The sequence below is a fragment of the Equus przewalskii genome, chromosome 1, assembly GCF_037783145.1.
Source record: "Equus przewalskii isolate Varuska chromosome 1, EquPr2, whole genome shotgun sequence".
Taxonomy (NCBI): Eukaryota; Metazoa; Chordata; class Mammalia; order Perissodactyla; family Equidae; genus Equus; species Equus przewalskii.
Window position 1 is genome coordinate 116,092,781 of NC_091831.1, and position 15,612 is coordinate 116,108,392.

Below are 15,612 nucleotides of genomic sequence, written 5' to 3' on the forward strand. Positions count from 1 at the left end.
GAATGAGGGCAGCAGCACTTTGTAAACATGTTGTAGTACACATTAAGGATCATCACAGCAGCATATTATTAATTGTACCTCTGGGGACAGAAGGAACTTCCACATGCTACGGCTGCCCCTTAGTGCAGGCAGTACTGGCTAGTTATACCAGAATGAAGTAATGAGATCCAGATGTGTTCTGGGCTCAACATAGCTTCTGTCTGGGTCAGACCCCCAGACCACCCATTGGCTGCTTCTCCAGAGCCAGAACCCCCAGACACACCTTCAAGGTGAGCAGCATGGACAGGAACTTCCTCTGGTCCCCAATCAGCATGGCGTTGCTGATGATGGGCAGCTCTGTCTTCACGGCTTCCTCAATGGGCACGGGGGGAACATTCTCCCCGCCGGCTGTGATGATTAACTCTGGGGAGGCAAGGCCAGGCCCCCAGCACAGGCTTTAGTCCAGGTGCCCCGGCTGAACCAAGACTCAAGTCTTGGCCACAGCTGGGGAGGCCAGAGCAGTAGGCAGTACTATTGGAGACTTGGGGAGGTTCAGAGATGTCCCCTGACAAGCAGGCTCTCAGAAGGACCTCACACCTGCGGGGGGGTGATGGCAGTTCCCAGAGGACAAATTCTCGCCCATGGCTCCCACTCTTCTGCTCGTCACTGAACACTCCTCTCCTCATTACTGGAGACTTTGCCTGCTCAGACATCTCATGTACCACCCCCTTCTGCTAGACCCAGTTCCTCAATGGACCTCCCACCTCACCCCTGAATAACCGTGTCATTCCCCTCCCTGCCTTTGCTTAATAACTGTCACCCATCACTTATAAGGCACTCTGCATGTGCCAGGCACTGTGCTAAATGCTCTCTGTACAGTAATTCATTTAATCCTCACAATAGGCCTATAAAGAAGCAGGCAGTCTTCTCATTTTACAAATGAGGAAACTGAGGCACAGAGAGGTTAAGTAACTTGTGCAAGTTCACATGGCAGAGCTAAGATTTAAGTGCAGTGCATTTCCAGGGCCCCTGCTCTGACCCACCCTACTCTGGTACCTCTCACCCGGCTTACACCTTTCCCAATGAATACTCTCCCCTTTTCTCCATCTGCCCAACAGACTGCCTGTTCTTGAAGGACCCACTGAGTGGCCTCCTTCAAGAAGCCTCCTCCAACTCTTCCAGTACACACTAACTCTCCTTTCTCTGACCTTTTCTCATAGCATCCATCCACTCATCCACTGGTTCATTCTTCTATTCAAATATTTTTTTGTCTCAGTGTGCAAGGCCAGGTACTGGGCACTCAATGCACTGGTCTTCTGTTCTCTGAATGATGTCTTACTTTCAGGCTAGATGGTAATAAATAGGCATTTAATAAATACTCCTTGACTGATTTTAGCTAGATTGTACTCCTATCTCCCCAGTTACGTCTAATTCAACAAAGATAAGTTGGTCACATTCTGTGCATAGGTCCTGTGTTGACATCAGGCACAGAATAGAATAAAACAGTCCCTAACTGCAAGGAGCTCACAGTGCAGTGGGGCAGTGGATGTTAAGCATGAATTGGGTTTGACAGGCAGAGGGTGCACATATGCAGAAGTACACAGGCCTTTAGGGAGCTTCAGGTTATACAGGGAGGGAAAGGCTGGAAAGGGAGCAGGGCCAAGGACAGAGGCCTCCAATGCCAGCTGAGGAGCTGGCCTGGACAGGTGGGAATCACTGAATGGCTGGGAATCAAAGTTTTAGGACACTCTGGTGACCAGGGTAAAGAGTGGTTATTCAAGGGGCGAGCTGGCCAGAGAGGAAAGCATGACAAAAATTCAGATGATCAGAGTTCATTTAGGGCAGCAGGAGTGGGGCAGAGAGGAAAAGATGGACCCTGGAAACATGTGGCAAGGCAGGATGCAGCCTCTCACGCATACACTCATCATTGCTACCTCATTCTTGCTCTTTTATCACCCCCCCGTTCTTACCAGCATCTATTACTATAAATGAATGATAAAAACCCTTAGCAAAATAGGTATAGGAAGGAACTTCCTTAATCTCATAGAGAATATCTACAAAAAATCCATACAAAACATACTTAAAATATCGAGAGCTTTCCCCTGAGATCAGGAACAAAATAAGAATGACCACAATCACCACTTCTATTCACCATTATTCTGGAGGTCCTAACCAGTGCAATAAAGCAAGAAAAAAAAATCATATGAAATGGAAAGGAAGAAATAAAACATTATTTGAAGATGATCTGATTGTGTCCATTGAAAATTGGAAAGAATATACAAAGTACTAGAATTCATATGTGAACTCATCAAGGTCATTTGACACAAGGCCAATATGCAAAATCAATCCCATTTCTATATGCTAGCAACAAACAAATAGAAAAAAATTTAAATGACACTATTTACAATAGCATCAAAAAAATACTGAGGAGTGATGTCAGCAACATGGTGGAGTGAGAAGTTTTCTTTGTCTCTCCCCTTTTGAACTACAACTAATTGAACATTCATCAGTCAACTAAGGATATCCACACGGCATCTCAGGACGCTTGAGAGACCCGCGCTGCTATACATCAGAAGGTGGACGGACTTCCCCCTGGGAGGAGGTGGAGATAAGTGAAAATTCTCCAACCCCTGGACAGCCTAGTACCTGCAAGTGACTTTCTACTGGCTGACACACTCATAGAATCGCCATGGCACCAAGGGCGGGCATCTGTGTGCATCGGCAGCACGATGGTTGAAACAGGTGACTACAGCCCTACCTAAGCCCCCTGCGATTGCTCCATACCTCAGTGGGAAAATCCACGGTCCCACAGCAGCTGCAGGGAAAGCCTCTACCTGGCATTAGCGGAGAGACCCTTCCCAGCAATCACATGCCTGGAAGGCCCTGGGGCAGGAGTAGCACAGCTGGGTGAGCTAACCACAGACTGCAGTAGATACCCATAGCTCTGCTGCAGACCATAGTGGACAAGTGAGATCTTGCGGGCCCTGACAGTGGCAGAGCTGCGAGTCTAGGTGAACCTGCTCCTGGCCGCTGTGAAAGCCCATAACACTGCTGCAGACCCTAAGGAGGGAGCATGTCTAGGCAGTCTGTGACAGCAGATACCAGCAACCCAAAGGCCCCCTTGCGATTGTCCCCCCAGCCGACGAGAGACTCCACAGGGCCACTGTGATCACGAGGAGGGGCCCAGGTCTGGTCAGCAACAGCTGACAGGGATCCTGGTTGGTGCAGATTACACAGCTGCTGCTCTGCTTCACCCCCCCACACACCAGTAGAAGCAAGTGGAAGCAGTAACTAAACTCTGTCTATATGCAGAGGCACAAATCCATGCCATCAAGCGGTATGAAAAAATATATTAAATCTCCAGAACAGAAGGAAAATGACAAGTACCCAGAAAACAACCCCAAAGACACTGAAATCTATAACCTAAATGACAATGAATTCAAAATAGCCATCATTAAAAAATTCAATGAGATAAAAGAGAATGCAGATAGACAATGAGTTCAGCAGCTATGTCACAAAACAGCTTGATACTATAAAGAAGAACCAATCAGAAATGTTGGAGATGAAGAACACAATGGAGGAAATTAAGAAAAATCTGTACTCTCTGAACAGTAGGGTTGATAATATGGAAGACAGAATTAGCAATTTGGAAGATAGGAAAGTAGAAATGCTGCAGATAGAGGAGGAGAGAGAACTAAGACTAAAAAGAAATGAAAAAACTCTCTGAGAAATATCTGACTCAATTAGGAGATGCAACGTAAGGATTATAAGTATCTTGGAGGGGGAAGAGAAGGAGAAGGGGGCAGGAAGGCTGTTCAAAGAAATAATGGCTGAGAACTTCCCAAACCTGGGGAGAGAGATGAAACTCCAGGTGACAGAAGCTAATGGATCTCCAAACTTTATCAATGTGAGAAGACCAACCCCAAGGTATATAGTAGTGAAGCTTGCAAAAGTCAATGACAAAGAGAAAATACTAAGGGCAGCAAGGCAGAAAAAATAACCTACAAAGGAATCCCCATAATGCTGTCAGCAGATTTCTCAGCAGATACCTTACAGGCTAGAAGAGAGTGGAATGATATATTCAAAACTCTGAAGGACAAAAACTGCAGCCAAGAATACTCTATCCAGCGAAAATATCCTTCAAATATGATGGAGAAATAAAAACTTGCCCAGATAAACAAATTTAAGGGAGTTCATTGCCACAAGACCTCCCCTACAAGAAATGCCCAGGAAGACCCTCATACCTGAAAAAACAAAAAAAGGAAAGGGGTTACAAAACCCAGAGCAAAGGAAATAAGAAGAAAGACAAAATCAGATAGTTGCAGCTCTGCATCAGAACAGGTTAGCAAAGGCTAAGTATAACATTAAAGATAAAAGGAAGGGAAACACCAAGAATAAATATAATCTTGTCATTTTAACCTCAAACTCACAACACAAGAAGGAAAAAAAATCTGACAATAACAACCTAGAAGGGGAAGAGGAAAGGGATGGAATGGCTTAATCTAAGGAAATAAGAGGCTATCAGAAAATGGACTATCTCATCTATGAGATGTTTTATACAAACCACATGGTAACCGCTAAACAAATATCAAGAATGAAGACGCAAATTACAAATAAGAAGAAAGCCAATATAGAAAACTACCTACCTGAATTGGTAGTCCAAAAATCATGGGGTGAGAAACAAAGGAAATGCAAGAGAACCGGAAAACAAGCGATAGAATGGCAGCATTAGGCCCCTAAATTTCAATAATCACTCTAAATGTAAATGGATTGAACTCTCCAATTAAAAGACACAGAGTGGCAGGATGGGTTAAAGAATAAGACCCAACAACATGCTGCCTCCAGGAAACACATGTCAGCCCCAAAGACAAACACAGACTCAGGGTGAAGGGATGGAACACAATACTCCAAGCAAATAATGAACATAAGAAAGCAGGCGTCACCATACTTATAACAGACAAAGTAGACTTCAAAGCAAAACAGATAAAGAGAGACGAAGAGGGACAGTATATAATGATAAAAGGGACACTCCACCAAGATGACATAACACTTATAAATATATATGCACCCAACACAGGAGCCCCAAAGTATGTAAAGCAGTTATTAACAAAACTAAACGGGGATATCAACAACAATACAGTAATAGTAGGGGACCTCAACACCCCACTAACACCAATGGACAGATCATCCAGACAGAAACTCAACAAGGAAATTATAGAATTAAATGAAGAACTAGACCAGATGGACTTAATAGATATATTTAGAACACTCCATCCCAAAACAGCAGGTTACACATTCTTCTCAGGTGGGCATGGAATATTCTCAAGGATAGACCATATCTTGGGAAACAAAGCAAGCCTCAACAAATTCAAGAGGGTTGAAATAATAGCAAGCATCTTTTCCAACCATAATGCTATGAAACTAGAAATCAACTACAAGAATAAAGCTGGGAAAGGGGCCAAAATGTGGAGATTAAACAACATGCTACTGAACAAACAATGGATTATTGAAGAAACTAAAGAAGAAATCAAATATTATCTGGAGACAAATGAAAATGAAAACACGCCATACCAACTCGTTTGGGATGCAGCAAAAGCGGTCCTAAGAGGGAAATTCACTGCAATACAGGCTCACCTAAATAAACAAGAAAAATCTCAGATAAGCAATCTCAAACGACACCTAACAGAATTAGAAAAAGAACAAACAAAGCCCAAAGTCAGTAGAAGGAGGGAAATAATAAAAATTAGAGCAGAAATAAATGAACTGGAAACACAAATGACAGTAGAGAGGATCAATGAAACAAAGAGTTGGTTCTTTGAAAAAATAAACAAAATTGACAAACCCTTAGCCAGGCTCACTAAGAAAAAAAGAGAGAAGACTCAAATAAATAAAATTAGAAATGAGAGAGGAGAAATCACAACAGATACCACAGAAATACAAAAGATCATAAGAGAATACTATGAAAAACTATATGCCAACAAATTGGACAACCTAGAAGAAATGGATAAATTCTTTTTTTTTTTTTTGAGGAAGATTAGCCCTGGGCTAACTACTGCCAATCCTCCTCTTTTTTTTTTTTTTTTGCTGAGGAAGACTGGCCCTGAGCTAACATCCATGCCCATCTTCCTCTACTTTATATGTGGGATGCCTACCACAGCATGGCTTTTGCCAAGCGGTGCCATGTCTGCACCTGGGATCTGAACTGGCAAACCCCAGGCCGCCAAGAAGTGGAATGCGCGAACTTAACCACTGTGCCACCGGGCTGGCCCCCAGAAATGGATAAATTCTTAACAAAACTGAAGCAGGAAGAAATAGAGAATCTGACTAGACCAATCACGAGAAATTGAAACAGTAATCAAAAACCTCCCGAAAAATAAAAGTCCAGGACAAGACAGCTTCTTTGGAGAATTCTACCAAACATTCAAAAAAGATTTCATACCTATCCTTCTCAAACTATTCCAGAAAATTGAGGAAGATGGAGCACCCCCTAACACATTCTATGAAGCCAACATCACCCTGATCCCAAAACCAGACAAGGACAATATAAAGAAGGAAAACTAGAGGCCAATATCACTGATGAACAGATGCAAAAATCCTCAACCAAATTTTAGCAAAGTGAATACAGCAATACATTAAAAAGATTATATACCACAATCAAGTGGGATTTATACCAGGGACACAGGGATGGTTCAACATCTGCAAGTCAATCAACGTGATACACTACATTAACAAAATGAGAAACAAAAACCAGATGATCATCTCAATAGATTCAGAGAAAGCATTTAACAAGATCCGACATCCACTTATGATAAAAACTCTCAGTAAAATGGGTATAGAGGGAAAGTACCTCAACATAATAAAGGCCACATATGGCAAATCCACAGCCAACATCATACTCAATGGGCAAAAACTGAAAGCCATCCCTCTGAGAACAGGAACAAGACAAGGGTGTCCACTCTCACCACTCTTATTCAACATAGTACTGGAGGTTTTGGCCAGAGAAATTCAGCAGGAAAAAAGTAAAAGGAATCCAAATAGGCAGTAAAGAAGTGAAACTCTCGCTGTTTGCAGATGACATGATATTATATATAGAAAACCCCAAAGAATTGATTGGAAAACTATCAGAAATAATTAAAAACTACAGCAAAGTTGCAGGGTATAAAATCAACATACATAAATCAGTAGCATTTCTATACTCTAACAACGAAATAACAGAAAAAGATCTCAAGAACACTCTCCCATTCACAATTGCAACAAAAAGAATAAAATACCTTGGGGTAAATTTAACCAAGGAAGTGAAAGACCTATACAACGAAAACTACAAGACTTTCTTGAAAGCAATTGATGATGACATAAAAAGATGGAAAGACATTCCATGCACATGGATTGGAAGAATAAACATAGTTAAAATGTCCATACTTCCTAAAGCAATCTACAGATTCAACACCATCCCAATCAGAATCCCAATAATGTTCTTTACAGAAATAGAACAAAGAATCCTAAAATTCATATGGGACAACAAAAGACCCCGAATTGCCAAAGCAATCCTGAGAAAAAAGGACAAAGCTGGAGGCATCACAATCCCTGACTTCAAAACATACTACAAAGCTACAGTGATCAAAACAGCATGGTACTGGTACAAAAACAGGTGCACAGAACAATGGAACAGAATTGAAAGCCCAGAAATAAAACCACACATCTATGGACAGCTAATCTTTGACAAAGTAGCTGAGGGCCTACAATGGAGAAAAGAAAGTCTCTTCAACAAATGGTGCTGGGAAAACAGGAAAGTCACATGTAAAAGAATGAAAATTGACCATTCTTTTTCACCATTCACCAAAATAAACTCAAAATGGATCACAGACCTAAAGGTGAGACCTGAAACCACAAGGCTTCTAGAAGAAAATGTAGGCAGTACACTCTTTGACATCAGTATCAAAAGGATCTTTTTGGACACCATGTCTTCTCAGACAAGGGAAACAATAGAAAGAATAAACGAATGGGACTTCATCAGACTAAAGAGCTTCTTCAAGGCAAAAGAAAACAAGATTGAAACAAAAAAACAACCCACTAATTGGGAAAAAATATTTACAAGTTATATATCCGACAAAGGGTTAATCTTCATAATATATAAAGAACTCACACAACTCAACAACGAAAAATCAAACAGCCCAATCAAAAAATGGGCAGAGGACATGAATAGACATTTCTCCAAACAAGATATACAGATGGCCAATAGACACATGAAAAGATGCTCATCATCACTAATCATCAGGGAAATGCAAATCAAAACTACACTAAGATATCACCTTATACCTATTAGAATGGCAAAAATAAACAAAACAAAAAGTGACAAATGTTGGAGAGTTGTGGAGAAAAAGAAACTCTCATACACCGTTGGTGGGAATGCATAGTGCTGCAGCCACTATGGAAAACAGTATGGAGATTTCTCAAAAAATTAAAAATAGACATACCATATGACCCAGCCATCCCACTACTAGGTATCTATCCAAAGAACTTGAAATCAGCAATTCCAAAAGTCCCATTGCACCCCTATGGTCATTGCAGCATTATTTACAATAGCCAAGACGTAGAAGCAACCTAAGTGCCCATCAACTGATGATTGGATAAAGAAGATGTAGTATATGTATAATGGAATAATACTCAGCCATAAAAAAGGATAAAATAGTCCCATTCACAACAACATGGATGGACCTTGAGGGTACTATGTTAAGTGAAATAAGCCAGATAGAGAAAGATGAACTCTATGCGACTCCACTCATAGGTGGAAGTCAAACATAGAGACAAAGAGAACTGATTGGTGGTTACCAGGGGAAAGGGGGGATAATGGGGTGGGAACAAAGGGTGAAGTGGTGCACCTACAACATGACTGATGATAATGTACAACTGAAATTTCACAAGGTTGTAAACTATCATAATCTTAATAAAAAGTAAAAGACAAAAACAAAACAAAACAAAAAAATACTTAGGAGTAAATCTAAGGAAAGATGTGCAAAAATCTCTACATTGAAAACTATAAAAATTGTTGAGAGAAATTAAAGACCTAAGCAAATGGAGAGCTATAGCATGTTTTGGGTTTTGTTTTTGTAAACCATCTGTTTCTTCCTGGGACCCTGATCAATACAATATGAGTTGCAAATATCTTTTCCTAGCATTGTCATTTTTGCTCAGGGTGAGTTGACTACATAGAAGTTTTGTTGTTGTGGGTTTTTTTGGTCAGGAAGATTGGCCCTGAGCTAACATCTGTGCTAGTCTTCCTCTATTTTGTATGTGGGATGCCACCACAGCATGGCTTGATGACAGCTTGTAGGTCCATGGCTGGGATGCAAACCTGCAAACCCCAGCTCACTGAAGCCCAGCACATGAACTTAACCACTACGCCACTGGGCTGGCCCTTTGTTTTATTTTTAATGTAGTAAAATTTCACTGGTCATTTTTTGTGGCTCCTGTATTTTGTGGCATACTTAGAAAGAACTTCCCCATTCCAATGTTATAAAGGATTTCTCTAATGTTTTCTTTGAATTGTTATACGGTTTCAATTCTTTATGTATAAATATTTTATCCTTTTTATTGCTATTGTAGATGTACTAATTTATTCTATCTTCTAAACTTGTTATTTGTACAAATGGAAGCTACTGATTCCATACAAAATTCTCTTGGTTTTTCTATACACGTGATTTTATTATACAGAAATAATGATAGCTTTAACTCCTCCTTTCGACCTTTTTTTTTTTGAGGATGATTAGCCCTGAGCTAACATCTGCTGCCAATCCTCCTCTTTTTGCTGAGGAAGACTGGTCCTGAGCTAACATCCGTGCCCATCTTCCTCTACTTTATATGTGGGACGCCCACCACAGCATGGCTTGCCAAGCGGTACCATGTCCACATCCAGGATCCGAACTGGCGAACCCCGGGCCACTGAAGCCGAACGTGCGCACTTAACCACTGTGCCGGCCCCTTGAACTTTTTACAACTCTAATTTCTTTCTTTGTCTAATTACATTGGCTGGTACCTCAAATACTGTTAAATAATACTGGTGATAGTGGGCATCCTTGTCTTGTTCCCTACTTTAGTGGGATTGAGTCTGTGTTACTTATGACTGATGCTGACTTTTGGTTTGGGAGAGATACATTTTATTATGTAAGGAAGTATTCATCTATTTCTATTTTTATTGAGTGCTTTTTTCCATGAATCGGTACTGATTTTTGTCAAATGCCTTTTCAGTATTTGTACAGATAATCATAAAATTTTTTTCCTTAGATCTATGAATATGATTAATTATATTATATATCCTTGCATTCCCAGAATAATCCCACTTAGTCATGATGGGTTATTTTTTAATGTGCCACTAGATACTGTTTGCTAATATTTTATTCAGGATTTTAGCATGTATATTCATAAAAGTTATTGGTCTATGGTTTTCTTTTTAAATATAATCTTTTTTCAGATTTTGGTATCAATGTTATACTCACTTCATTAAAAAATTGGAAATTTTCCTTCTTTTTTATGCTCTGAAACAGTTTAAATATCATTGGAATTCCTCAGTGAAACTGCTGGGCCCAGTGCTTTGTGTGTTTTGTATATGTGGTGGGGGGAGCTTTCTCTATTAGTTCCATGGAAATAAGTGTGTTTAAATTTACTATCTTTTCTGAAAATAGTTACATTTTCCTAGAAAATTATCTAGTTCATCTTTTTAAATATATCTCTACAGAGTTGAGCAATATGTACCATGTTTATGGATTGGAAGACTTAAGATTGTAGATGTATGTTCACACCAAATTAATCCGTAGATTCAATGAAATCAAAATCAAAATCCTGGCCAGTTTTTTCAGGAAATTGACAGTACGAATCTAGCCAAGGTTGTCTTAAAGACAAAGACCAAGCTATAGGACTAATGCAACCAGATATCAAGCCCTATCATAAAGATACAGAAATTAAGACACTGGAGTTTCATGCACGCATAGGTAAATAGACCAATGGAAGAGAATAGAAAGTGCAAAATCAGACCTCTCCTAACAGTCACTTCATTTATGACAAAGGTGGCACTGTAGGGCAATGGGAAGGATGGTCTTTCCTGGAAGTGGTGCTGGTTCAGTTGGATATTTATAAGAAGAAAAAGTATCTGGGCCCCTACCTCTCATCATACTGCTTGTAAAAGGAAGTCCAATTCTGGTTGAATTTTTTTCTGGTTACTCTCCCTCCGTATGCAGGGACACAGGTTCCCTTCACCTGCCGTCACCATGGAGAATCCTAGGCGGTGCTCTCGGCACACCCAAGCAGCACTACAGTTTGGGCAGGCATCTCCTGGGCCATCTGGGCCTCAGGCGGGAGCACCAGCCAGGCTTCACTGGCCTGCACATCCGAAGACCCAAACACCAGGATGTCCAGTCCATCCCAAGGCTCAGGCCAAGGGCGCCCAAACTCCGCCTGGAGAGCCAACCCTCTGTAACCAGCAGAACCCCAGGCTCAACTGCACGCACACCTGCCTGTGTAATTTCCAGAAAGTTGTTTACCCACTCACTGAGCTTCAGTTTCCCCTGGGAAACTGGGGCCAGGCTGTGGGATGGGGATGGGAGTGGGAGGATTCCCACATGGATGCTTCGGCATTACATCTGCTCGCTCCTTCAAAGTACACAAAGCACCCTTTCCACGGGGAAGTCTCCAGCTTACCTTCCCGGGAAAGCCAAGTTCTTCATGGAAAATTTCTTTGACATCTCATGTTTTACTTTAAATTTTATATCCAATTTGCATTCTACTCTACATCATATCTGTGTTTGCATATAAAAATACATATTTATGCCCTAGAATCTTCTGGAAAGACTTGCCTTGTTTCTCTAGAGAGTTTGAATCTCAGCTCCATCATTTACCAGCTGGATGACCTTGGGCAAGTTACTTAACCTCTCTGGGTGTCCTCATTAATGAGTTGGCTTCATAATAGTATCTGCCCCACGGGAGACACTAGTAAGTAAAATGATGTCAGTCAACGTGCATGGCACTTTGTAAGGGCTCGGTATTAGTAGTGGGTGTAAATAGTGGTGGCAGTATCATTTCTCCCATGCCCCAAAACAGCCTCAAACCAGCTGGCGCTCACCTTTGAGACGCCCAGTGATGTAGAGGAAGCCATCGGCGTCCAGGCGTCCAGCATCGCCTGTATGCAGCCAGCCATCGGCATCGAGGGCCTCAGATGTCTTGTCTTCCATGTTCAGGTAGCCCATGAAGATAGTGCGGCCCCACAGGCAGATCTCGCCAATGCCCTCTGCATCCTGGTTCACCAGCTTCACTTGGCAGCCTGGCACCACCTTGCCAGAGCTGGGGGTGGAGGGACCAGGGGCGTGGTCAGAGGGAGCCCATTCCTCCAAGCCCTGGATCAGCTCCCATCGTCAGCCCAACCTCTCAGTCTTCATTGATGGCTAGAAGGTGTCTCCTCCCAGGATATTTGTATTTTAATAAGGGACTTAGAGTTGAGAGGTAGGGCCAATTTAAGGTTTGTAGGGGAATGAATGAATGAATGAGTAAAATCCTAATGGGAGAACTTCAAGCACTGTGACAGGCAGGCAGTGAGGGGAGATATTTAAGCATAACAGATGATCCTTCAACTCATTGCCCAGAACTGACTGCCCTCCCTGCCCACTAGAGGGTTGGCCTTGTCCCCCAGATTCCCCCCTCAAATGGCACCTGGGCCATCAGCGATACTGGGACACTCTAACACACCCCACTCTACTGGAGCGAGGGGACAAAGAGAAATTCCTCCATCAGAACCCTGATCAGCGGCCCCTGGGCTGTAGGGCTGTTTTCAATTACAGACCCATGTGACACTGGCAGAGACCACCTCCTTGAGACTGAAGCCTGGCCACGATGTTTGGCCCAAGATGGAACTGTTGGATCTTGGAGACCCCACAGTCCAGTGGCCCAGGCTCTGGGACCCAATCAGCAGGTGAACACCAAGGGGTGTGCGAGGGTGTGTGGACATGTGTATGTGCTGCAACCTGGGCCACACCTGTAGAGCCGGTAGTTGTAGGGGCTGGACATGAAGTGGGGGCCTGAGGTCTCACTAAGGCCATAGCCTGCATACAAGCGGATGTTGAGGCCCAGGAAGAAGTTCTGTGTCTCCACGGTCATGGGGGCTGCTCCATAGAAGTTCTTCTGACACCTGGCAAAGCCCAGCGCCTGGCGGACCTTGGCTAGCACCAGGTAATCTGCCAGTCTGGTTGTGAAGGGCTTCAGATCACTGGTAGGAGAAGGAGTATGGTCCGCAGAAGAAAACATACAAACACTCACATTAAAAGGGTGGGTATGCAGTGGGTACACACTGGTCTGGCCATTCCAGTTACCTGTTCTGATTGGTTAGTGCCAATGCCAAACCCATTGGTAAATATTTTTAATATTGGCCTTGCCTCTGAACATGAGTGTGCATATTGTGCATGTAGTTGTGTGCAAATATGTCGAGCCAGGAAATCAGACAAACAGATTCAATTGTATACAGGAACACAGGCAACAACCCAGATGTGTGAAAGTCTGCGCATACAATAATACACATGTGCAGAGACTTGAAGTATATATGCATGGGCACACATGTACAAACATGTATGATCCCCTTTGAAGCCCATGAATGGGTCACTCGTGCATCTTCATTTTTTATATCTGTGTAAATGAAGCTGTAGGTCTACAGACACGTGTAGACATGTCTCATGAGACATGATACAGTTTCACAGACACAGTAGTAACAGAAGATATTTCCAAATTGGAACAGGCCAGATTTTTGCCATTGACCCTCCCACAGCACTGTGTGGGAATTTAAAAAGCAGTCAAAAGGCTGTGGGGGAGAGACCCGAATGGTTACTTGGGATGATGGAAAGCCCTCATCACTGTGGCTCCTTCTCTAGCCACCTATTGAGGTCAGGAGACCCTCAGGAGTCTGTGTCAGGAGCTGCTCCCAGGGAGGTGAATCCACCTCAGAAAGAGTAAGTCAGTCCTCCCAGTCAGAACCCAAAGGTGAGGTGACTGTCTCCTGTGGGAATCTGGGAAGAGGACAGGACCTCTGTACGGGGATCTCCAGAGCCGACAGGTTAGTGGGGCTAAGACAAGCCTGGCCTATCAGATCCTTGGTTGTGTACTGAGGTTATGACCCAACCCTGCTGACTCCCCAGGCCTCCTGCCGTCCAGCCCTCTGTACCTCCCTGGGCAGGTGAGGTTCTGCTCCAAGTTCACTGACATGGCCCACAGCAGCATCTTGCGCCAGATGAAGCCAGACTGAGCCGCCACCTCCTGGATCCGCTCCATGATCTTCTCCCACACCCGAGGCACTCCCATATGGGATGTGGGCTCCACCTCCCGCAGTGTGTTCACCAGGCTCCCCTGTTCACCCCCAGAGAGAGATAGGCCTGCTAGCTCAGGGCCAGCTGGGACCAGGAAGCTCCTTGCACCAGAGTCAGTATGCACACACCTCACAGGCATCCTGCACACAGATGCTCATACAGGTGCACACACATCTCCATGCAACTTGTGTCATATACTATTGGCTGTGACTCAACAGCCATCCCCTCATTGCCCTTTATAGCTAACAGAACTCTGATGTAGTTCAGGTATCAGAGTGGCCAGATGCTTCCGAAGTACCTCAGTCCCCTCCTAGTCTGGGGCAGTGAATCTTTATGAGTCTCACTCTAACATGATACTCCCATTCCCCTAAGCAGTGACTGATTTAGGAACGGACATGTGACACCATTTGGGCCAATGAGATGTTGGGTGGGGGGAATCTGCTAGGGGGCTTCTGGGAAAATTCTCCTCATGGTTAAAATAAGCTTCCAAAGAATAAGTGTAGTTTATGAGATTGGGATGCAGTGCAGCACTGTGGCCAGCTGTGACCATCTTGTGACCTTATTCTGAGGATGGCCTATCCTTGATAGCATGGTGGACCCACCGAACTACTCTAACTCTACTTCCTTTATGTAATTTTATCAGTTTCCCTTCTTATTTGGTCATTTGAGTCAGGCTGTGCTAATTGTAGCTGAAAGAATTCTGACTGATAAATGTACAGGAAACCCACACACTCACGAATGCACACACAGGGCCCATAGACACAAATATACACTTGGGGATGCCCTTGCACACATACTCAGGTACCCATGCAGGCAGAGAGGCAGACTGACCTTCAGGGCATCAGGCTCGGCAAAGCAGACCTGGGCCCCCCACTGGATGCCTGTCCACAAGTCATAGATCTGGGCAGCAATGTGGCTAAGGGGAAGGTAGCTAACCACCACCTCCTGTTGGACTTCTGCTGGCTGGATGTCACCGGCCTGGCTGCCGTACCGTGCTGTCCATGTGATCTGGAGGACAGGCAGATGGGCCCTGGCAGTGTCTACAAGCAAGCCCTGGAAGTACTCACATCTGTGGCCATCCTGGGGGCTTGGGCTACTTCTGGAGGGATCCCCAGGGTGTTTGCCCTCCTGCACATCTCTGCAGGAAACCCCCAGGGACAGGCCTACCCTCCCTTTCCCTCCCCTCTCTGTCTTACTCTCTTTTGCTGGGCTCAGTCTGAACCACAGATTGATGGGCTGTCCTACTTATCCCAGCTCCCTGAGCTGAGAAGCCAGAGGAACCTCCCCAGGGCTGTTG

At 43.6% G+C, this 15,612-nt stretch overlaps 2 protein-coding genes across 13 annotated transcripts in view; one reads left to right on the forward strand and one right to left on the reverse strand.

The window, feature by feature from the left end:
- Window positions 1-15,612, forward strand: part of IDH3A (isocitrate dehydrogenase (NAD(+)) 3 catalytic subunit alpha) — an 80,952-nt gene that overhangs the window by 43,204 nt on the left and 22,136 nt on the right. The window lies entirely within an intron of this gene.
- The window catches only part of ACSBG1 (acyl-CoA synthetase bubblegum family member 1), a 59,880-nt gene that overhangs the window by 2,935 nt on the left and 41,333 nt on the right, over window positions 1-15,612 (reverse strand). The window contains 5 exon segments of the mRNA XM_070573188.1: window positions 263-402; window positions 12,092-12,309; window positions 12,998-13,228; window positions 14,174-14,355; window positions 15,147-15,323. Of these exon segments, the coding sequence (XP_070429289.1) occupies window positions 263-402; window positions 12,092-12,309; window positions 12,998-13,228; window positions 14,174-14,355; window positions 15,147-15,323 (948 nt within the window).